The sequence below is a fragment of the Lampris incognitus genome, chromosome 16 (assembly GCF_029633865.1).
Source record: "Lampris incognitus isolate fLamInc1 chromosome 16, fLamInc1.hap2, whole genome shotgun sequence".
Lineage (NCBI taxonomy): Eukaryota > Metazoa > Chordata > Actinopteri > Lampriformes > Lampridae > Lampris > Lampris incognitus.
The window spans coordinates 26,522,334-26,545,901 of record NC_079226.1 but is presented as its reverse complement, the minus strand read 5'-3'; the positions used below and the strand labels follow the sequence as shown (position 1 = coordinate 26,545,901).

At 42.1% G+C, this 23,568-nt stretch overlaps 1 protein-coding gene across 1 annotated transcript in view; it reads right to left on the bottom strand.

The window, feature by feature from the left end:
* The window catches only part of dync1h1 (dynein, cytoplasmic 1, heavy chain 1), a 53,960-nt gene extending 32,168 nt beyond the window's left edge, over window positions 1-21,792 (bottom strand). Inside the window, exons 1-33 of the mRNA XM_056296515.1 lie at window positions 21,486-21,792; window positions 19,906-19,993; window positions 19,491-19,664; window positions 18,703-18,958; window positions 18,113-18,299; window positions 17,715-17,986; window positions 17,270-17,497; window positions 16,326-16,979; window positions 15,731-16,153; window positions 15,311-15,490; window positions 14,964-15,113; window positions 13,845-13,991; window positions 13,567-13,707; window positions 12,937-13,113; window positions 12,417-12,527; window positions 12,197-12,316; window positions 11,858-12,097; window positions 11,481-11,636; window positions 11,134-11,247; window positions 10,896-11,006; window positions 10,549-10,758; window positions 10,083-10,229; window positions 9,789-9,955; window positions 8,468-8,641; window positions 7,901-8,255; window positions 6,174-6,368; window positions 5,799-6,081; window positions 3,602-3,702; window positions 3,293-3,452; window positions 2,597-2,837; window positions 2,293-2,476; window positions 1,231-1,443; window positions 696-934 (exon numbers count right to left, since the gene is read on the bottom strand). Coding sequence (XP_056152490.1) covers window positions 696-934; window positions 1,231-1,443; window positions 2,293-2,476; window positions 2,597-2,837; window positions 3,293-3,452; window positions 3,602-3,702; window positions 5,799-6,081; window positions 6,174-6,368; window positions 7,901-8,255; window positions 8,468-8,641; window positions 9,789-9,955; window positions 10,083-10,229; window positions 10,549-10,758; window positions 10,896-11,006; window positions 11,134-11,247; window positions 11,481-11,636; window positions 11,858-12,097; window positions 12,197-12,316; window positions 12,417-12,527; window positions 12,937-13,113; window positions 13,567-13,707; window positions 13,845-13,991; window positions 14,964-15,113; window positions 15,311-15,490; window positions 15,731-16,153; window positions 16,326-16,979; window positions 17,270-17,497; window positions 17,715-17,986; window positions 18,113-18,299; window positions 18,703-18,958; window positions 19,491-19,664; window positions 19,906-19,993; window positions 21,486-21,735 — 6,848 coding nt within the window. The 5' untranslated portion in view covers window positions 21,736-21,792. The remainder of the gene's footprint in view (window positions 1-695; window positions 935-1,230; window positions 1,444-2,292; window positions 2,477-2,596; window positions 2,838-3,292; window positions 3,453-3,601; window positions 3,703-5,798; window positions 6,082-6,173; window positions 6,369-7,900; window positions 8,256-8,467; window positions 8,642-9,788; window positions 9,956-10,082; window positions 10,230-10,548; window positions 10,759-10,895; window positions 11,007-11,133; window positions 11,248-11,480; window positions 11,637-11,857; window positions 12,098-12,196; window positions 12,317-12,416; window positions 12,528-12,936; window positions 13,114-13,566; window positions 13,708-13,844; window positions 13,992-14,963; window positions 15,114-15,310; window positions 15,491-15,730; window positions 16,154-16,325; window positions 16,980-17,269; window positions 17,498-17,714; window positions 17,987-18,112; window positions 18,300-18,702; window positions 18,959-19,490; window positions 19,665-19,905; window positions 19,994-21,485) is intronic.
* Between the last annotated feature and the right edge of the window lie 1,776 nt (window positions 21,793-23,568).

The window sequence follows — 23,568 nt, the reverse complement described above, 5'->3', positions numbered from 1 at the left end:
TGCGCAACTCACATCTACAGTTGACTCAGATCTGGCAGCGACAAGAATATGCAATACTTCCTGTTTTAACTGCAACCTAGTTGCAGTTTTTTGGATTATCAAAATTCTTTTAATAACTTTGGATCATGCTGCTGCCCAATCAGAGTCAACCGTAGATGTGAGTCGCACATGCGTGACACTTTATCATACTATCAGACTGGTGTAGCAGCAAACACGTATATGTTGGAAACAACTCCAGCAGGGAAGAAAATACTTAAATGCGACACCGATTTGGCGATGGTTTTGTCAGAGAGAAGACCAATATAGCTGTATGACAAAGTGTTGATGTGGTTTGATGGAGTTTAAACTGCCTGAGTTATCTTTGGTAAGCTGACAGCATAAGCCACAGCGGCTGCTACACCTTGTTTGTAGTCTATGAAATTCAGTGTCAACAGGTCTATTTCTCTAATTCCTACATCCAACTTTGTTGGAACGCTGTTCAACTATAATATTGATTGTTTGACCAACAGAATCGGAACATTGTCATCACATTTTGAACAGAGAAAATAATGCAAAATCTGAGGGAGTGCAGTTTTAAGTAATACATCTGTTTGAATTTATTGAAGGACAGCCCCCTTGAGATGTAGCATCTCATTTTCAAGGGGGTCCTAAGTGAAAATCTTCAGGATTGTTACTTGAAGAGTTAATGAACTCACTTCCTGAGGATGTGTGTGAACAAGCCATCGGTCCACTCGCGGGTGTTGGGGTCCAGGGTTCCATACAGGTGGTCCTTGCTGATGGCCTTGGGGTCGATAATGTGGGCCACGCCCTCCACCCCCTCCAGCCTTTCCAGGGCCTTGAGCAGTACCCTCCAGGCCATGGTCTTCCCGCTGCCTGAGGGACCCACCATCATCAGTCCATGGTTGATCTGGGTGATCTGATAAAGCTGAAGCACCTGGAAGAGAGCAGACAATACTTTCATATTCAAGCAGACTTCAGGCCCCATGAACATGGCTTTATTCTGCAAAGAAGTGAACAGGAATTTTTCTTCTTGTTTTATCTAATTTTTTAAAGATACTTTGCTCAATGATGCATCATAGACCTTTAGAAAATTAATGGGGCATACCAATTTGCATGGGCATTTTTATTCTTCAGAAATTTGCTATTGCTCTGAAATTAAATGCATTCATAGAATATATCCAGAGGGAAAAAAAAAAAAACTAAATGCTCTAAAAATGGCTCACTACTAACCTTCTCCACCCACATGCTGCCTACATCATCACCATCTCCATAGGTGAGGTACATCTCCATGCAGACCTTCTTCAGTTCCTCTCTCAGAGCATTCATTTCCCCACGGTGGTACTGGACTCCAGGGAAGACATCGGACAGCAGGCTGAAGAGCAGCGGGATGTCCTCAGCCACTAGTTTGGGGACCATGGTCTCACATACACTCTGGATCAGGATCTAAACAGAGGGAATACAAAGTACCAGAGTTGAATGACCTATAATGCTATCCCAACTTCCCCACTGAATTATGCATCATTCTCACAGTAAGGCATTGAAATTCTACCATTGTAGTTGATTTGTTCTACGGGGTGACAGAAAACAGGCTAGCAAGAGAAAATAACGCTGAAAGACAGAAGATTTTTCTATTATCATTATCAAAAAGATTAACTTATAACACTATCAAATATATGAAGTTATTACATGAATGAATTATAAAGGGTGGAATAACCTGCAATGAATGACAGTTAAGATAACAGTACTCTATGAGCGTATCACCATTACTCTGGCTCAGGGGTGGGCAACATGATCCAGAGCGGGCTGGTGTGGGTGCAGGTCTTTGTTCCAACCAAGCAGTTACACACCTGAGTCTACAAATCAAGGTCCTTAGCAAAGACTGTTGGTTGGCTAATAGAATCAGGTGTTTATAATAGAAATGAATCAGTAATAGAATCAGCTGCTTGGTTGGAACAAGAATATTGGTTGACTAATAGAATCAGGCGTGTAACTGCTTTTTTGGAACGAAGACCTGCACCCACACCGGTCCTTTTTGGATCATGTTGCTCATCCCTATGTGGCTCATTGCTGTTACAAGTAATTACTTGGGTTAGGAAAAATATTCACATCCCAGCTGTATTGGCTTATTTCCTGGCTTCATTGTGGCAAAGATAGCTGCACTATGAAGAATAACAGTAACGCTTAATTAAGTGGATGTGGGTTATAATCTTGTCAGAAAATTTCAGTTACAAATGTTTCAATATTTAAAAATCTGGTTTGGCATAGTTCAATTAAGTCTTTTATTTTTTTTACCTCCTGCTCTGGAAGGTTCTCAGCAATCTCATTCTCATCAACATTTTCCCCACGTTCACGTTTCTCCCTCTTGATCCTCTGGATGCGCTCACGTTTTACATTGCCAGCACTGATTAACACGCTCTTGAGAGCACGGAGGCCAAAGTCATAGTGACTCTGAGATGACAGCTGCTCGTCGCACAGCCTGAGGAAATACAGAAAAGAAGGACCCTTTAACAAGATAAAGTGTCAAGGGACTAAGGACAGTTGGCTTCTCTCCACAACAAACTGTGTTTTATTCAACCAAACACCAGAGAGTACACACTTGAAGAAGGGCACTATCTTTTTGGCCAAGATCTCAGCAGTGCGGAAGCCCTGGGAGTACAGCATGACCTGGGCGATGAGCTGGCGGTCAGGCTTGGTCATGGCCAAGCTGCGGAATAGTTTCTTCAGGTTGTCGGGCAGGTTGGAACGTCCAGCATAGCCAGGGTTCATGGTGATGAAGATGGCCATGTCTGGGCTGACCTTCACCTGCTTGTTCAGGAGCTCTGTGGTGATGGGCGCACCTAGGAAAGCGGGAGACAGTTTTTGGCTTAGTTCTTCATTAAACTTCAGCTCTTCATAAGTCTGAAAACTGACAAGAACTCTGACTGTGTAAAATTTTCACCATTTCACTTATTTTTTTCTGCTCCATTTGTCATGTTTTGTATAGCAGTTTGTGTTAGTGGATTAAAAAATGTAATATTAAAGTTTATCGTGGAATAGACAAAAATTGAAACTTCAGTGCTCTTAATTAACATGGGTTATTTTTGTGATTTTCTAACTGATCCCCAAAAGGGAAACTGCCCCACTGCATGAGGGCAAGGGGGGGAGGATTTTGGAACAGTACCCTTGGAGTTGGCTGAGATTCTGTTGTCTTGCTTTGATCTACCAGGAAATTACACTCAGGCCTCTCAGTTGAGGCATGATATTCCTATAACACTTGACTAGCTTCCCTTATTGGCATATATTTAATACGTACTCCTGTCCCGGTTGGGATTGCTGTGCTCCCTCAGGGCCACCTGGATATACTGGACCTGCTGGGAGACAGCAGAGAGCATCCTCTCCTCCAAACGATTGAACTCATCGAAACAGCCCCATGCTCCCACCTGGCACAGACCCACGAAGATACGACCCATGGCCTGCAAGAGAACAAAGTTAGAACCAATAAAAAATAAATAAATTTTAAAAAAAAAGTCAACAAGTAAAAGTGGGATTTATTCACATTTCAACGCAGATGTCTATGTTATGAACTAACCAAAGACCTTGAGAATCCGAATAAGGTGTTTACCTGGAAGTCAAAGGTCTCGTCACAATTGAAGACAAGGACAAAGCGGCCTAGCTGGTGGCCCAGAGCCTTCACTGACTCAGTCTTTCCCGTTCCGGCAGGACCTACACGAGGACAGAGTCACAGTGATGTTGAGCTCTAATGTAGGGGTGTCAAACTCAATTTCACTAAGGGCCACACTGGGAAATGAGAATTACATCAAGGGCCAGACATATACCATAGTTTACTGACGTGCTTTTATTTGATGATAATAATAATAATAATTACATTTATACAGTGCTTTTCAAGACACCCAAAGCACTTCACATTGAAGGAGGTAACTCACTTCAACCACCATCAACGTGTAGCAACAACCTGGGTGATGCACGGCAGCCATTTTGTGCCAGAACGCTTACCACACATCAGCTGGAAGTGGAGAGGGAGGAATCATTCAGCCAATTACACGGGGGATGATTAGGTGGCCAGATGGAGAGAGCCAGGTTGGGAATTTTACCAGGACACTGGGGGAACCCCCTACTCTTTGTGATAAGTGCCATGGGATTTTTAATGACCACAGTGAGTCAGGACCTCGATTCAATGTCTCATTCGAAGGATGGTATATGCATATAGTATATGTATGTATATGCCCTGTGATAGCCTGGCGGCCTGTCCAGGGTGTCGCCCCACCTGCCGCCCAATGACTGCTGGGATAGGCTCCAGCATCCCCGCAACCCTGACAGCAGGATAAGCGGTTCGGCTAATGGATGGATGGATGTTTTTATTAGGACCAGAGGGAAGACTGCCCCCTACTGGCCCACCAACACCACTTCTCAGTTTTCCTGGGAGGTCTCCTGTACAAGTACAAGCCCATACCTGCTTAGCTTCCATCATTTGACAGAGCCAGGGTACATGTTAGTATGGCTGCCGACAATTTAAGCGAAAACAAATAAAAATATATCTTTGATTATATTGTTATATGTCCAATATAGCCTTCTCACATACAATTTGGTCCACATAAAGCCCTAAAAAAGTCAACAACAAAAATTTGCTTAGCCGTCATAGCATTTAGTCAAGAAAATGCATGCGTTCTGATTACATTTTTACAAGTAGGCTACCATACAGCCAACTCACAAACTGTTTCACAGGCCTGAATATGACAACTCAATGGTTGTGTCGGACATTTAATAAAAGAATAAAAGTAAAAGATCTTTGATCATGTAGTTTACATGTCCCATACAGCCTAGCCTTCTGGCATGCAATTGGCTGCACATAAAACCCTAAAAATTAGAAATAAACTTTACAGTCTAGCAAAACTCACATGCAGCCTATTTCACAGACCTAAATATCACACATCAATGTTGGCATGCTATTTAGCCACATAGATAGACCTATTTCCAGCCACCGGAAGCTTTTCTTTAATGCAAGTTCATCAAATATTGGCTTAAAGTCCTTAGCCACTTTCAGAATGGAGGCAAGATGTTTGTCTATGAGGCGGGATCTGTGAGAGCATTTGTTGATCTTCATCACAGAGAACATTTGCCGAACATGCTCAGGACATGAAGGCGGAGCTGTGGCATCATGTTTGGGATGAATGGTTCGAACTTTCCTGCCCCAACAGAGTCAAAGTTGGCCTTCAGTGCGCATTGCACTGTAATTCTATCAGTTCTAATTTAAGTGCTCTGCGTGCTGTCCACATCAACTGCAAATGGATTTGTAAAAAGCTCAAACCTGAATTTCGGAGTCTCAAAGTTGGCAAATCTCCTGCCAAATTCTGCTTTGAGTATCTTCAGTTTTTCCACGCATCTCTCTCAGGAAAGCCGTGGTGAGTGCGTTTGCCAGACTGACAGGTCGGAAAAAGTGAACATAATTTCCCTGCTGCATTTGGTTCTCACATAAACGCGGTTTTGTTCGAAAGGCTTTCACTGCGTCATGCATATCCGTGATCAGTCATTTACGTCCCTATAGATGGCGTGCCCGTCTGTTTGGTTTGGCGCATGCACAAGGCATGTGTCGCTGTGCAGACCACAGCTACAACTAAGTGGGCCAAAATTTACAGAGAACTTAAATTGATATGAGAGCCGGATAAATTTGCGAGCGGCCAGATTTGGCCTGTGGGCCTTGAGTTTGACACATGTGCTCTAATGCGACGTACTAGCTAAAACATTCCCTTCCCTCGCACGCATGTGTGTTCGTAAGAGAGTGTGGTGTTCCATCTACATACCAAATGGTGATCCTCCAAGGCGGGCCTCTAGGGCCTGGGTCATGGTAAGATAGCAGCGGTCGGTCAGGGGGGTCTGGACCAGCTTGTCTTGGACACCCAGATACTCGAAGCCATAGTTGAACTTGGCGTTGGCCATCTGAATGGACAGCTGCTGCAGGACATCAGTTTGCTTTGGGTCAAAATAAAAGCGCATTTGGCTGAGCCACTCGAAGGACTTGGGGTTGTCTATCTTGTTCTTGATTAGTCTCCTGGTCACGTCCCGCTGGTGCACCAGCTCTGTGATCTAGGGGAGAAGGAGTAAGTAAGAGTTTTGTTTATCCATCAAATGGCTTTACTCCAAAAACATACTTTTCAAATTTAATCATCTCCTCTCACCAGATGCTCCAGTTTTCTTCTGCGGAGTGGTGGCTGCTCCATCAGCACAGTGTCAGCCAACACATTCAGTGTGGCCTCAACGTTGGACTGCACACTTTGCATGGGTGCCATGTCCCCACCACCGGAAATAGTGGTCAGGGCCAATTCAATGTTCTCAGACCAGGCAATCTGGGCAGACAGGACCACTAGCTGGGCCTTTGGAAGGCAGATAAAGGGAAATTACATTATAAGGTATTCAAGGCTATGTTAGCATGGCAAAGTGAATCACATAACAATTTTAATTTCCATAATTATCAAATTGTTGAATATTGATAGAACAGCAATGATTTGAATTATTTGCCACTGTATAATTAAAATGGTCCAACATGATGGAATAAGGGACCAAAAGAATAATTCAAGTATTCCCCCAATAAGACTACTAACTGTAACCAGGGGTGGACAGTAACGAAGTACATTTACTTGAGTACTGAACTTAAGTTCATTTTTTTGAGTATCTGTACTTTACTTGAGTATTAATTTTTTTGAAAACTTTTGACTTTTACTCCTACATTCAAAAGACAAATGTTGTACTTTTGACTCCACTACATTTCTATGACGGTTCCCGTCACCCTGCGCTCACACCGGCAGCAACTTTATTGTTGTATATTGCCAAGTCGCTGTCATTGGCTGCAGCTAGTCGCTGTGTCACTGTCGCTTGCTGCAGCCAGCTCGTGGGCGTTGCTAACGTAGTTTTGAGGAAGTGGGCTACAAATGTATTGAGAAGAGATGCATCAATTTTCTAAAAAAAATTTATATACTAATAAATATTATAAATATATATTTTATATTTATTAATATGTTATAATTACATCATCTTTGCTATATTCATCGTATGTTTGTATTTTCTTAAAGGCAGGTCTATTATTATATCGCCCTATATATGCGTGAACCCACAAATCAGGTGCATTCCCGCTGAAAAATATGTTATCGAAGGAATTTATTTTCCTATAAATAGTGTGATCTTGCCTCAAACACTACCATCTCAACATGTACTGCAAAGTAGCATTTGCAATCGCCGCTATCCATGCATGGAGACAACGCCGCCGGAGGTGATTTTTATATGAACGGTTTAATTTTAGCTTTGTAGCATATTCTACGATTTTTTTTATTCTACAAGTTCTACAAGCAAGTCAGTGCATTCAGTAGGCTGTTTCAGTCATTAGATTCTGTAAATGCATTGTGGCAAAAATACAACAATGTGTTGACATTAAAAAGAAAATGTACTTTTGAATACTTAAGTATTTTTAAAAGCATGTACTTTAGTACTTTAACTCAAATAAAAATTTGAACTGAACAACTTTGACTTGTACTGGAGTAATATTTGACCAGGAGTATCTATACTTTGACTCAAGTAACGGAATTGTGTACTTTGTCCACCTCTGACTGTAACAGATAATAAATCTATATTGGAAATTTAGGATTTTTATTTCAAACATAATGGTGCAGCACTAACATTAATGGTCAGTGATTCATGAAAAAACATTTCTCTCAATCTCAAAATGTTCAGGCAGGTCATAGTGAAGATCTACAACAACCAAGAGATTCCTCATATTCATTCCTACTTTTGATCTATCTTTTTTCTTTGTCAAGTAAGATAATTAAGAACCTCACTGAAAAGGAAAAGTGCTGGAACACACTTGCTGTGCTCATGAAAAAAATAAACAAATGAAAACACGGTCAGTGCAAACCTGGTAACGGTCAATCCAGTTGATGTACTGGCTCAGGTCGATGGCTGTACCCTGGTTGAAGGCAGTGACCTCTGTGACTGACTCAGCCAGCAGTTTGGCCAATGTCACCCTCATCTCCTTCTCCACCAATGTCAGCCACTCGTTGATCTTTGGGTGATCGGTAATGGAGACTGGTGTCTTGTAGTGGATCTCCTCCCCCTCACGGGATGAGATACCCAACACCACCGTGCTGTCCTCATTGAGCAGGATGCTGGAGACCCCAGCAAACATCTTTTTGAAGTGCTTCTGCAATTTGGGCACATTCTTGCTGTTGCCAATGATTTCAAGCAGGTCCTCATCTCCCACAAAGTAGAACCTGAGAGTAAAATGCAGTGAGTGATTCAGTTCATCTATTATGACAGAATGAAATGAGCAAAGATGTTCTCAGATATAACTAAAAACATTCAACAAATCCATATATTTCTGAATTTGCCACAAAAGTTTATTATATTGGAAGCACAATAAAACTTGACATTTCCTTTTTCCACCTTCCCAGGACCAGCCCAGCCCCCAGTATTTTCATCATACCTGGGGAATGAGGACCTCTCTCTTTCCAGGTATTCTCCAAGGGCCTTCTGGATTTTGCCAAGCAAGTCAGCCAGTCTCTCTAGGGATCTCTGGACCCCCTGTATGTTCAGCACATCCATCACCAGAGGGGACTTTGTCACCTTTTTCATCAGCGCAAGGAACTCTGTGCTGATACTAGGGAAGGAGGGAGGGAACAAAGAGAGCAAGAAAGAAATCAAAGAAAGAAGAAGAGCAAGGTTAGGTTGGGTGACAGTCATGAAGCAAACACTTGAATTTTCTTAACACTAGAATTACCGAGATTTCACTCCTACCTAAAACGACCATGGGCGGTCAAAATGACCGCCGGGTTTTAAACTCTATATTGTGTCAAGATCAATACCCAATTGAGATATTAATGCATTGCACACACATGTTAGTATGTCTGTTGGGAAATGGCTGACACCAAAATTAACATTTTAACAACTATAATACTATTTTTAAATAATTCAAACTTCAGAGAGACATGAATAGAAAACTTGAATAGAAAAATTGAAAAAGTGAAAATATTACCTGAAAAACAAAATGGAAAACAATTATTGCTAATCTAACAAATGTAACAAGGCCTATAAAACGTGAAATGTAAAAAAAGAACTGAAAATAACCAAAATGACCGCCCATGGTTTTTAAACTCTATATTTTGTCAAGATAAATACCCAATTGAGATATTAATGCATTACATATGTTAGTATGTCTGTTAAGAAATGACTGACAACAAAATTAACATTTTAACAACTTTAATACTATTTTTCAAACATTTTAAAATTGCTGCTGTCCAACGCCTGTAATTACTTCAATACCTTGGTGGTAGTCATGGTGCCCATGGCGGCTGTACCCAGACATGTTGGCAATAATCAAAAATCAAGTCTAGACTATTACTCTGCACTGGAGAACGCTAATGTGTTTCTAGGACAGAGCAATGAACTTCACGAAGGAAACGATATGACCAACACATGTCATAAATAGTGACATGATGTGCATGTTGACGCGCAAATTACCAGCCGTCTTTCTGACCACTCATGGTCGTTTTAGGTAGATCTTGTCATAACTTTTTTTTGTGCAATTGATCTAAAACTAATTTCAATGCAAATATATGCAATTTTAGGAGCATTCAGGGGGCGGCAGGTCTGTATCTTTTCCCCCCACAAAGTTATTAAACTCTGAAAATCCAATAAGCGTCTAAATGACAGCCTTGGTCATTCTAGTGTAAACTCAGTTTCTCAAACACCTTAAAAACATCAACATTTCTTGTAGTATTTGAAATGAGTTAAAGCTCTCCATTTACCTCTGGAACCTCTGGGTCTCTACAGGAAGCAGGTGTTTGATGTCAGCACTGCCTGTGAAGATTCCTTCCAGGTAAACCCAACGGCGCTGGACATCAATCCACACATCAAACAGGGCCATGATGCGATTCAGCTTGTCTTCCCAGCTGAGGGCATCTTCTTCAAACACCTTGGAGGAGAAAGAAAAGAGAATTGGAGGAGAAAGAAAGGAGAATTTCAAATAATGCAAATACAAAATAAACCAAAAAAAATCCAAAATATTTATTTGAGAAAAGGAAAACCATATTCTAACTTACCTTGTAGTATGGGGACAGCTTCATGGCAGACACACTGTTAATGTGCTCCTTCACCTTGTTGAAGAGGTCATCCCAGCCTCTGATCAGGCGACACTTGTTCTGGTAGTTCACTAGGTCTAGCTCATAGGAGTTCCATACCTCACGAATCTGATGACCAATACAAAAAAACATAGTGAGTATTATTCATTTGCTATACATTGGGGTCATTCTGAAGGCAACTGGTTGGAAGGGAAAGCTTAAAAAAAAGAACACACAGTCATGATCACACAGTCACCGGGGGTCAAACCCCTAGATTGGCTCAAACAACCCAAAAATACTCTGAATCCATACAATCTAAATGTCACAAATACTCAACAAATCTGGTTTTGGTACCCATGGCTTGCTACAGTTTAAACTGCATCTTAAGTTTGCAGCCACTGTACTGCATGATCTCTAGAGGCACTCTGAAACCCCTAATCCACATTACCTGCTTAAGGAACTCCTCCAAAGCCATCTCTCCCTGGGCCACAAGAAGGACATCTTTCACGACCATCTCATTCTTCTGCAAGTCCACATCCCAGATCTGACCCAGGGTCAGCTCTGATAGGACCCAGTTCACATGCAAACGCTTCATCAGCTGCTTCCAGTGCCGGTCCTTCAGAGCCTCTGATTTCAGCTCAATTACAAGCATGTTTACCTGTAACAGAGGGGCACTAGTTTTACAATACTCATACAATATAAACGTATAATTTTGACACTATACAGATTTCTTTAAAATGTATTATTTTTTTGTCAAAAATCACAGTGCTTAAAAAAAGGTGACAAATGCCTAACCTTCATGTATCCCTTGAGCAACCTCTGGACATACTCATAGGAGGCATACTGTCTTAGCCTGGCAGGGAAGTTCTTAAGTTGGTTCAGAAGACCATCAAGGCTCTGACGAAGCTACAATTAAACAGTACCAACACATTACAACAAGAACCAATTGTGTTTAGGAAATATTTGAGTACATGCATATAAATGTTAAGTTATTTTACAGTGATGACACCAATGGCCACAAAGTGTGTTTTACCTTGCGTGGCTGAACAGACACCCATGGCTGCTCCTTCATCTGATCAATTTGCTCCCAGACCTTAGACAGCTCAGACCATACCCCCTTCAAGTCCTGAAGCTCCTCCAACGCCACCTGGAAATCACAGCAGAGGCACAAACCAATCAGAAAATCATTACAAAAACCACAATGGTCACTAGACTGGCTGTGAATACTGGATATGGCTTCAAAAAAAAGATACAAAAGTGGCTACATTGTTGTTTTCTTAATTATCCTTTTTGAGAGATTCCCTGCCTGAGATTTCCCTGTTATTTAGAAGATACATTTAAGTAAGCTGAATGGCATTTCCATGTGTGTGCTGACATTACCTGCACCCTCTCTTCACTGCCACTGAGCAGGCCAGTGTCTGTGAGCTCCAGGGCTTCTTTGGCACGGGCACACTTCTCCCTGTCATCCTTTAGACGGCCAAACTTGCCCTCATAGATGGTGAGAGACTGTAGGGCCTCTTCTGGTCGCAGGCTCCCCTAATGGAAGACAGCGCAAATTAGACATCACTGAGGGTTAAAATAATAAAGTTGAATTAAAAAATGACAAACTAAAACTTGACAACTTGTCTCTGGGACAACAGGAATGAAAGGGCAAATATTCATCTGTAACATACTAGACCTGTTAATCAAGCAGGAAGTACTTAAGATTTTACAGTATCTTGTTTTTAAAAAGGCAATCAGATGCACATTTCTCTTACAGCAACTGGTTTGGTCTTCTCCCAGTCGTTGAGCAGATCGGTGGTACGGTTCTCCACTGCCCTGTCCTCTTGGACAATCTTCATCTGCAGGTTGGCCACCTGTTGCTGGATGGCAGTGTCCTTACGCTTCATTATATCACTGAAGGCACCCCATTCCCCCTCAATGTTGTCAATATAGAGCCAAGAGGGAGGGAACTGGAACCGCTGCTTTTCAAGTAGACGCTGCCCATTGCGGAACAACTGCAGAGAAGTAGAGCGATGACAATGAGAGATTTAGATTCTGACATTATTTCAGATAAGGTATCACTTCAGTAGACTGAAAAGTGTTTGCACACTTACATCCACATTCTTCTCAAACTGTTTGATCTTGCGTTTGAGAGTCTGAACATATGTTATGAAAGTGACAGCGTCTGAGGTACTGGCTGTGTCCACAGAGTGTTGCTCCAGTTCTTGACGAGACTAAAAAGGAACAGGAGGTGTACAGTTCAATGAATCACTTAACTTTGTGGCATTGACCGAAGAGGAAATGTGTTATGTTCCTGAGGCAAAGCAAATCTACCTTAGAGATCTGGGAGTGGAAGTCTTGCATGTTCTGGCCCAGCATCTGACCAAACTTGCTGAGCACCTCTTTGTGCCAGGAATCATACTTCAGGTTGACCTTGGACTGGACCTGAGGTCAAGAAGACAGGTAATCATCTATTATCAATAATTACATAAAGATATTGTGGGGTAAAGAATAAATTATGTAGAAATGTAAAACTTGATCCAAGTAAGATTTTGCAGGGAAATGGCACACAGAAATGAGGGGTTTCATTGCATAATAATATCCACCATTTGAATAAAGCCTTTCTTTCCAAAGAATTAACCACACAAAAGGTTTAATTCCATCCATCCATTTTCCGAACCACTTATCCTGCTCTCAGGGTCGCGGGGATGCTGGAGCCTATAATCTTTTATTTTGATAACGAGGAATAAGTCCCCCCAAAGTGCCCCCCCCCAAAAAGTGAGACATCACTTCTAAAGTACACAGTTTTAGATACACAAAACCAACACTTCAACATTAACCTGGCCATAATTACTTTGCCATAGTCGATGACCACGGGTCCAAACTCCTTGCGTGTTTCTGCATTGTCGAAGGTTCCGCGGGCCTTGCGGATCTGGACCAGCAGGGCTTGCCACTTGGTGAGATCCTCTCCCAGACGGTTGTAGATATTCTCTGCCTGCATATCCCACAGGCACTGGTACTGCAGCCACACCTGTCAAAGGCAACCGAAGAAAAGGACTTCAATTCAATAAAATCAGACAAATACATACACAATACATTCTGCCAATAAAAAGGTGTATCTTATCTATTAATATTTCCATTCTTTGGTATATTCCCAAATCAGAGTGGAAAACCTGTAATATTACTAGGCATTTTACTACATTTGACAGTAGTGCACCTTCTATTCTCATGTAAGGATAATTTGTGTGTTATTTTTATGCTGCACCATCAGTTACACTTTGGGATTTTGATAATGAGTAAGTACCAAAGAAAAATAATAGCTCATAGCAATTTGCCATTTTAAAATCAATTTCATTATATCAAATGAAATAAAATCAATTTCTATGAATCAGTAACTCAAGCAACTACAATACTACATGGAGAGTGCCCAACAGAATACATTACATTCTGCTGTATTTGTTTTGCAAAACAAGGCAGCTCTTACCTTGACATACTGCTCCACTTCACTGACGTTATCTTCAACTGCTTTGTAGGCTTCTTCTAGGGCAGCAGGGCCATCCGGCATTCTGGTCAGAGCATTCCGGTAGAACTTCTCCTCCTCTGACAACTCGTAATGCACGCCCACCTGGTGATCAAAGTGAATGCTAATAAATGCTTAGATAAATCTGTTCACTACTTCAAAAAAGTACAGTTCTTCCATCCATTTGTCCAACAACCAATATCCTCTGTATTAAGTATGAAAATTCCATGGGGGGTCTCAACCTGGTATCTCTGGCTCTGGATCCTGGGCAGAGAGAGGATGACCATCTTCCAGGAAAACATCTCCTGATAGAGCTTGTAGCGACAGTCCTCGATGGGCGGGTTCAGGTAGATGACTTGGTTGGTGATCCTCAGCTCATGGACAACATTCTGTAACACAGAAAATGATACAAACCTATTAGCAATGTGCAGGAAATATATTCTGAAAATTAACCCTAACCTTTCAACTAGGATCCATCTAGCTAAATAAATATATTATCTACCTGTTGCCCCCCCCCCCATCCTCTCTTCAATATCTAGGAGCTCTTCATCCGTATACTCTGGCTCAAATAAATACGGGTGGCCATTGAGTTCAAATGCTTCATCCACATTGTTGAAATCAGCTAATAAATATTCAGCTATGACTTTGGAAATAAATAATTGCTAGCAGTTGCGCTATGTCTCAGGCTATGCTAACTCAAATGAATGGTCAGCTCTGATAAGATTCGGGATGTTTTCTTCTTTTGGAAACATCCAAAACCATACCCCCAAGCGTAAATAGTAGCAGCAGTAAAAGGGACGTTACAGCAGAGACCGAAAGAAGTGTCCATAATGTCTGACAACATTACGGAAGGGATCCCTTCCGTAATGTTGTCAGACACTTATAATAACAATCTGAGCCTGCCAGTGGCAGAACAAGCACTTTTAGTGGACGTAGTTTGACAGGTGCCAATTGCCCCCAAGGATTACATTGCAGCCCGTTTCACGACTGCTGGCTGAAGCGTTCTCGCTCAATACCGGACAAATTCCAAAATTTTTTGTCCCCATTAGTCATTTAGACCCCAAATAATAGGAAAATAAGGCCCAAGTTTGAAAATAACTGAATTACCCTTTAAGTTCAAGTTGTTTTGGTTCAAGTTTTATACTCTTAATTAGCCCCTGGCAAAGTAGCAACTGAATACACCCTGTGTACTTAAAACATGAAAAAAGTACATCTGAGCTAGCTAGTTTATGCCAAGACAAGTGGTTAAATATCTGAAACCAAACTCTAACACTTGCTCGGTTTCCATAGTTGAGCTCTAAGTAGATATTACACAACCTGAAAAAATTCAAAGCCATTGTTACGATAACCACTTTGCCTACTTTAATCTTTGGCTCTCCTCCCGGCTTGTGGCTGACTTGTGGAGCCTCTGTGTCCATATCCACATCGGCTTTGTCCTCCATCTGACCCCGGAGCACCTGTGTCCAGGTTCTTAGGCCAGCCTGCAGACGCACTCCCAAGATACGCTCAATCTATTACAGAGACAGACAAAAAGTAAATCTGTCAATCCTGTTTTAAATCCATACAGGAAAGCTACAAATGGACAGACAAATTAAAGACTGATGCAGCCATAACTCCAATCTGGTTGACTGCATAAAAAATATTATGAGATTGACAGTAATATGAAAGTAATAACAGCCATCAATAGTTTAAAATTTGCAGTGCCAACCTCATTGTCAAGCTTGTTGACCCAGATGGGCAGATTGGAGTAAGAGTGCAGATTGAGGTCATCCACAGCCTTTTGGACACGATTGAGAATCTCGGAAAAGGTCTTCTGATCAAACATGCAGGTCTCCAGAGAGCGAACCTCTAGATCTATCTTCTCTTCAATCAGCAGGAGGTCATCCACCTGGAAAAACAGACACATCACTAATATGATAATGGCTACAAGGTTAGAGGCATCTTTTACTTGATGTTAAAGATACATTTTGCATCTAAACCTGTACCTACAACGCAAGCAAATAATGTTGATCTATGGTTACGCAAATTAACCTCTCCCATTTACACTACGAGTAGAATTTACCAATTTCTATTACAAGTACAATTCCAATGGTGGATGTTTGTATTGGGCCTCTCCCTCCACACTGACCTTCTCCTGGAAGTTGAAGACAGTTTCGGCCAGCCTCTGGACATAGGGGTCCAGCTTGTAGGACTCCCACACCAGGGCGATTCCCTCTGTAACCAAAGCCTGAACCTCCTTCTTCAGTCCTGCCACCAGCAGAGAGATGGAGGACCTCTCCTCCACCTTCTCACATGTGCGCTCGTAGGTGCGTACACTTTCAATCAGCGAGATGGCGAATGGGTAGAGCTGGTTAGCCTGGTGGGCCTTGTTGACTATGGCCAGAGGAACACGGAAGCTCAACCATTTCAGGTTCCGGACCTCTTTGGACAGAGTGATGATCTCAGGGAGGAAATTGACTTTGAGCTTGAGCATGTTTCCTGGGCGTCCACGGGCGCGGCTGCTCTCAATGGTGAAGATGCGGCCAGACACACCAAGGTTACGCTGCTGGACCTGATCAACCAAAGAAAAGGATGAGTGGGATAACAGAAAATGGAAGCTGCCAAAAAGAGCACACTATGCAAGAAGTACAATCAAATTCAAAACATTTACAATTTATTCATAAAAAAATTAAATGCAATCAAACATTAATAAGCATGAAAAATAGTAATCATCAGATCAATACCTTACGAGCCCAATCATCAAAAATCTCCTGTGTGTTGAGCTTTGCCCTAAAACTGTCTCCATCCTGCTTTAGCTTCAAGCCCTCCACATGGTTCTCCCAGCCTTTCCCCAGAACATCCTCCACCCTCTTCATGTATGCAGTCAGCTGACGGTCAATCTGCTTGGCCCAGATGATGGAACCAGATACAGGCGGCAGGTCACGGACATGACTCATTTTGCAAGCCTGGCTCTGAGGGTACTGAACCTTGAACTTGTCATGGAGAGACTCTATGTCATCTTTCACCCGCTGGATGAGCTGTGTCTGGTACTCACGGATGGCACCACGAATGTGGGGGCGCACGAAGAGTGCATTGAAGCGGGAGAAGATGCGGAACATCTCGTTGGCATTCTTGGCTGTTCCCAGCTGGTCACGCAGGCGGGCGGTGATACGAGTCTCCACGCGGTCGATGCGCTCATCATAGCGTTTCATAGCAGCTTCCCAGGCTTCCATGCCTTCCTTGGACACATCCAGGCCATCAACCTCTTTGACATTCTCATAGGCCAGGTTGACCTCTTCAATGGCATTCGCATCGGCTGCATCAAACAGGACTTCAGTTACTTTCATATCTTGAGGCTCTACCGTCTCTCCCGGGGCATGCTGAGGCACAGCAGAAATCTAGAGACAGGAAAGAAACATTTCTCGCTAACTGAGTGAAGAGAAATATCAGACAAAGTCTATGTATATATGTATGGCAGTAAGACAACAAATTGAACAAATTATTAGTATTTTTTTTGGTAAATATTGCAGCACACGCTTGCAGGCTGAAACTGTCAGTTGCTGACATGGCCTGTCTTTTGGATGAATAACTACAGGGTACTCTTTAAACAGTGGTGAAAATGATTTAAAAAGCAGTTATTCCCTAAAGCCAAAGAAACCTTTTCAGGTCTCAAAGGTGTATACGCTACCTGGGGCCTGAGCACACGAACGATGACAGCCCGCAACTGTTCATGCTGCCTTCTGAAACGTCTCATGTGGTCCAGACGTGATTGAAGCTTCCTGTGAGCTGGGCTCAGACGCCACACCATCTTCAGGTTCTCCTCTCGCTTTCTCTTCACAATGTCTCTCAGAAGCACCTGGAGCTTCTCATACTCATCCTCCCAGGTCTGGAATACTTCAAAGCAAGCAACCATCACCTGCACAAAGCATACATAGATATTAACAAAACATGCATAAATTATTTCATATCTGGACAGGTGTAAGAGTTATCTAATAAAGGCAAAAAGGCAACCTGCTATGATGTACGGTACCATTCAATATATGTATTTTTCACCCATGGGTACATACATGCAGCCATTGAGCTGTTAGTAATTGGGTTCACCCTACTTAGACAAGGGAGCCACCCACACCAACCTTTTCAAACTCCTCGTAGGCAACATGCATGAGCTTCCTGGTGCCCAACACTTTGAGGAGCTGGGAACTCAGATCCCTGGAGATGGCCTCTACCAGGCGCAGGGCTCTCTGAATGGGATACTTGGTGTTCCGGATCTTTTTCAGGTGTGTGAATATGGCCATCAGAGCTTGCCGGATCTTATCCAGCTCCGTCGCAGACAACAGGTCATTGAGTGGGAAGTCCTTCATCAGAGGATTGTAATCATTGACTGTCTCTACTGCCTGTTTCAGACCTAAGAGAGGAAAAGGGATACCAACCTTTTTGTGATGCAACACTTTGCTGAAACAATTGTTTATAAAAAAAGGTAATAAAAAGAAATCTTTATCCATCCAGACAGCTGCAACAAGCAGAGCCTCACCAGTGTCAGTGTCAAAGCTGACAGTAGCATGGAAACGTTTGCCATGTTTGAGGATGTCCAAAGTGAGCAGTACTTCAGGGCTCTCTCTCTTTTCCTGGATCCTGTTCAGGGCCCGCTCCAGGTTCAGCCAGAAACTGATCTCCTGCAGGGCTGTGCCTGAGGCCGGATCACGATCTAGTTTTGTGACCTTAGAGGTGGGGAGGATGTAAACAAAAGCAGTAATGAGTATGAAGGGGAAAATAAATAGGATTTATTTTGTTTCTCAAAGTATTATTGCCCTGGCTTATTTAAAGTTTAAAAACATGAGACTATGGATGAGAAGCAAGAGCAACATCTTGACATAATTACAACAGCTACAAGGTATTTGAGAGTTAGAAATGTTTTTTTTTTACTGTTTTAAAACTATCATGGTATAGAAACGGCATTTCAAGAAAATCGTGAATCAAATCATTCTCTAGAGTCCTCTTGAAATGGAGCTCAACCTCATCAACATTCCATTATTATATGGACACCAATATTTCAAGCATCCATAAATCATCTCCAGCTCCAATACCACCTTAGCTTTCCAGGCATCTTCCAGATTGTTTTACCTTCTGAATTTCCCTAATCCAGCGGTTGACCCCAGATTGCAACTGGTTCAGGAATGTCGGGTCTTCTACTTTGTCCCCAAAGTCAGTGACCTTAGGCTTCTCTCCACGCTCATAGCACTGCTTGGCAATGTTGGTAATAGTAGGATGAATGAGCAGGCTAATCTCAGGAATCTCAATATTCTGCTGCAGATGAAGCAGGCCCATCTCCAGCTCAGCAATCTTTTTCTCAACAGAGGGAGCCATCTTATCGCCATCCCTAGTGGGTTAAGAGGTTGGAGTACAGCTTGAAACATGTACAGCATTTCCTGTAGACTTTTATTCCAAGATGCAAGAGGTGGGGGTACTTTGGTTTTAAGATCCAAGGTTTGCACTATTGGAGTCAAAGTTCCAAATGGAGTTGCAGTTTAAGAATGTTATTTATCTGGTAGAGTATAGTGAGACAACAGACAATACACTGTAACTGGAACTGACATTTATAACCAGGGCTGGCTGAGAAATAAGGCCTGATAGTATAATTTCATTGCATTTAAATTTTTTTTTTTGGTCACTGAGGCCATCTCATTTTCCAACTGTGGGGCCTTCATAACAAAAAGCATGAAAAAGATATAAATCACAAAACTGACACATCAATTGACATATTCAATTTCGGGCTTTCATGTGCCAAACCTTTGCTAATCAATTAATAGCCCTGCCATTAGCCTGCTCTGTCATTTCAGTGTTCATCCTTCAGTTAATTTCATTAATAGCTATACAACCTTGAAAAATAGAAATAATTTTCCCATTATTACCTATCTGCCTTTCCAGACTCACGGATGTAGGACTTAAAGAAAGGTGCGACAGCATTGCTGATGAAAGAGTGCAGGGTCTCATAGGGAGAATCCTCACTCAGGGTCAGGACACGGACTTGGGTTGATATTGGCTTGTCTGCATCGATGACAACAGTTCTCTTGATCAAAGCCAGGCTAAATGGGAGAAACAGAGACTGAATGAAACCCTTAAAAGTTGAGAATTAACAGACTTTCAGTCTAAATATCATAAAAGCGTCACAAGCTGATGAACAAAAACGAACTTTTGAAATGAAAAGTTTCTTTCAACGGGTCAGGTTTAACAAATGAGGAGATAGTTATATCCACTTCACAGACAATGTCATAGGAAAATGCATGAGTTGACAATAGGTCTCTCACCAGTTTCAAATTCTCTTACCTATTGGACTTTATCCCATAGTGGATATCAATGTTGATGTTGTAAGAGATGCACTCCTTCTCTTCTTCTCCTTCATCTCCAACATCCTCTGTGTGACAAAGAAAATATAAATTGATAAAAACAATCTATACTTGCACAAACATACAGACACTTCATAGTCTGTTATATCACTCTTACGGTGTTTTGGTAGGGTTTGTTGTATTCAGGATTACAGTATTTGCGGGTCTAAGTCACACCTACAGGAAATGCTAACACCATCATACGATGAACAGAAGCCATCTATTTCATGTGACCAAGGGTTCTATCCTGACAAAGGAACAGGATAAATCTGGTCACAAAATCCAAGGAGTGCTGGTAGAAAACAGTAGTCAATTAGCCAGTATGTTAAGAATTGACCATGACCTAATCATATAACTGCATTTAGCCCCTTTCACACACAGCATTAATATTTTGATAAGGGTAAAATATATGTTGCACATATTAGATAATACAAACAAAGTAGATATGTGTTTCATCCGTTTTTCAGTGTGCCATGATGCAGCATAATGACAGTGCAATCATGACTCTGCTTCCATCCATCCAGCACCCCACCCTCCTCCCTTACAAAGTGAGGTCACTGCTATCGGGGAAAAAATACCACCTGCAAACACTGCAATCTCTGCAGTGCAGCTTTAGCAGTCTTAGAGTGAAAAGTGGAACAGGGTGTGGCAACGATTATTTGGGAATACGAAACAGATAGTCAGACTCGGTGTTGCAGGTTGTCATGTGAGGGAGCAGGGGATCAATGTTCAGCACTCATAAAACACTCGTAAGCACATGCATGACTGTTGCTAAGTGCAATTCAACCTTGAGGGAAACGGAAATAATGTGTTCATTGACAGAGCAGATTCACATGATCAAACTGCTGACAATTACCACTAAGCACAGATCGAGATGTTACCACAAATGATTCCGTCTCGAGGCAACGCATGCAAGCTTCGCACATAAGATTCTTGGGTGTTTTTCTTAATCTGTGGCTAAAGGTACTTCACATCATGCCTCCATGTCATATAATAGACATTTTACCGCAGCATGGTCACAATTTCGGACGGTCGCAGATTTTGGTACAAAGCCAGGTGGCCACAGGACCTTCGCTACATGTCTTCCCCTATTCTCTTCACTCTGTTTCCTATCCATCGCTACTGCCCTATCAAAATAATGATGAGAAGTACCCCCAAAAATATACAGTTTAGAAATTCTATCACAGAGGACTGGCGACGTGTCTCAACGTTTTCTGCACTGCCATTAATCCCAAATCTCTCCGTCATCCGGAGGATGTTGGCAGACATTGTTTCTAATGGGGTGCCTTTGTTCAAAATCCATGAGGGCCAACTAATATTACCTTATACTTCAACAAGTGGGTAATTAGTTAGCAGTCAACTTTAACGTTAGAAAGGTTTAAATTCAGTTAAATGCATTTTCGTGACAGCTACACACTGCGCTCATGTTAACTAGATAAACAAATCATAGCCAATGCAAGTTCCGCTGAGCAACTCCGTTCTTGGGTGGAGCTGTGATAAAATCCAGACAGAAACACGAACCTTTAAGGCAGCTCCTTTCGACCAGAATGGTGTGAACCTGAGGATCCGACAGGAATTTTCTCATCTGCTCAACGGAGCTCTTCTCCTCCAGGGCGGTTTCCAGAGAGGCCGGAGCCTCGCCGCCATCTTCCAGTAGCAGCGGGACGAGTTTGCGGATGTGTTTCTGCAGCACCGAGGTGTCGGCGACCGTCTGGACAGCCGACACTTCCATGGTGCTGGAATTATCGTCCACCCCTCCGCCGTCAGACATTTTCTGCCGCGGTGAACAACGATCGACAGTGGGCTTGAAGCTGAACAAAGAGACCGGGTTGGGTGGGTCTGCCGCTCACTGCATGAGTCGACGGAACGTGTGACTGGTACTCTTTCCAGAGACGCAGCCAGTGGCCGTCAGATTTTGTGTACAAAGGATTGTGGTACTTGAAGTTCTAAAAGGTAGACCACTGGAACACTTCCGGGTACCATGACAACAGGACGCCAGGAGAGGGGGATAGAAAACCCAAGCCGCCAAGCCGCACTGTATTAGATACGCAGCCTAGCCGTAGCCACGATGCCCAAAAGCTGCTGTGTGGCGGACTGTACTGTTAACAATTGAACAGTTTGGTCTGGCGCAGGTTGAGCCGGTGGCTATATGGAATTCCACAGTTAGCTAAACCTGTCTGAATGGGATCACATTCTTCAAACCCATATGTATTTTTATCCATTAAAAATCATAAAATGGTCCCTCCCCCCTGAATATTTGGTCACATGCTCAATTTTGTTTATCTTTCCTAGAAACAAGGGGTAACTACCCCGGTCTCCCTTACCCAGTTAAAATGCAAACATTGTTATCACATTATTATTGTCATCCTTATTGAGTAGTATATCATGCATCATTGTATGCAGTCATGTGTAATCCAGTAAAAAGTAATAATTGAATAAAATGCAAACATTTGTTGAAAATGTAGCCTAGTTCCTCAGAACTCAGTTCATGCAGTTCATGAGCCAAATATGTGTAATTTATTTGTAGTCCCTTTTTCACAATTTGTATGCATAATGTTGAGCACAATTCTTTCTTGAATCTTAAAAAGCAGATTAGAAACAGTGAAGTGATATTTCATTTTAATAATGAAATGTAAAACTCTTCCTCTAAAAAGAAAAACTTGTATTTTTCAAAAGTTTTCCCTTCTGGATGAAACCAAAGGTTAGCGGTCCTACAAGGCACCATCTGAATCAATATGTTAGCAGGAGAATAGCTGACCAGATGCAGGATGTTCCTAATCTCCTTCATGGGAAAAGGTTTATAGTTTCTCTTCTCCATGAGGTCCTCAAGACTCATGTCCAACAGTTCAAATTCCAGACAAATGAAACTCAGGTGGAGGAAACAGCCACTCCATCTTGCAATGTTACATTTATCTGCGTCCAATGATCTGAGTCTTGTTAGCATGGCCACCTGAGGAATATAGTATTAGAGGTTGAAGAGAGATTCTCACAGTTGTAAATCCAGACTGAAAACAGGGCCTATACTTTGAAAAAAAAATCTGTTTCACCTCTTGTTTATTTGCAACGGTTGAATCCGGGTCCTTCTTGACAATTTTCACGGCCACAGTTTTGTTGCTGTCCGTCTTTAAACACTTTGCAACCTTTCCAAAGTTGCCTTCCCCCAGTAAGTCCTGTACCATGTAGTTTGAGGACCTGCCACACAGAACATCACCTCTTGCTATCTGAGAGGGGTCTGATGGAAGAATGGCGGAGGGCTCCCCCGTCACTAAATGACAGGACATGTGCATCCATGAACTCATCTGGAAAAGGAAAAAATATATATGGACACATTACACCCTTTGTCATAAAAACACCATGACAACAACACTCGTATGAACACATCTATACAACTTTAACTTAATATGCAGGGCTAAGATTTTTTACACTTTGTTGAGAACCCACTTTTTTTGGACACACCACTTTCATTCGTTTCTGCGATTAACTTATGTTAGACCTCCTCACTGTCATGTGTTGTTTTTTTTTTAAATTGCATCCCCTCACATGTCAATGGACTTTTAAAACCCTCTTATGATTTAAGTGTGGTAAAGCACACAAATTCTGTCTG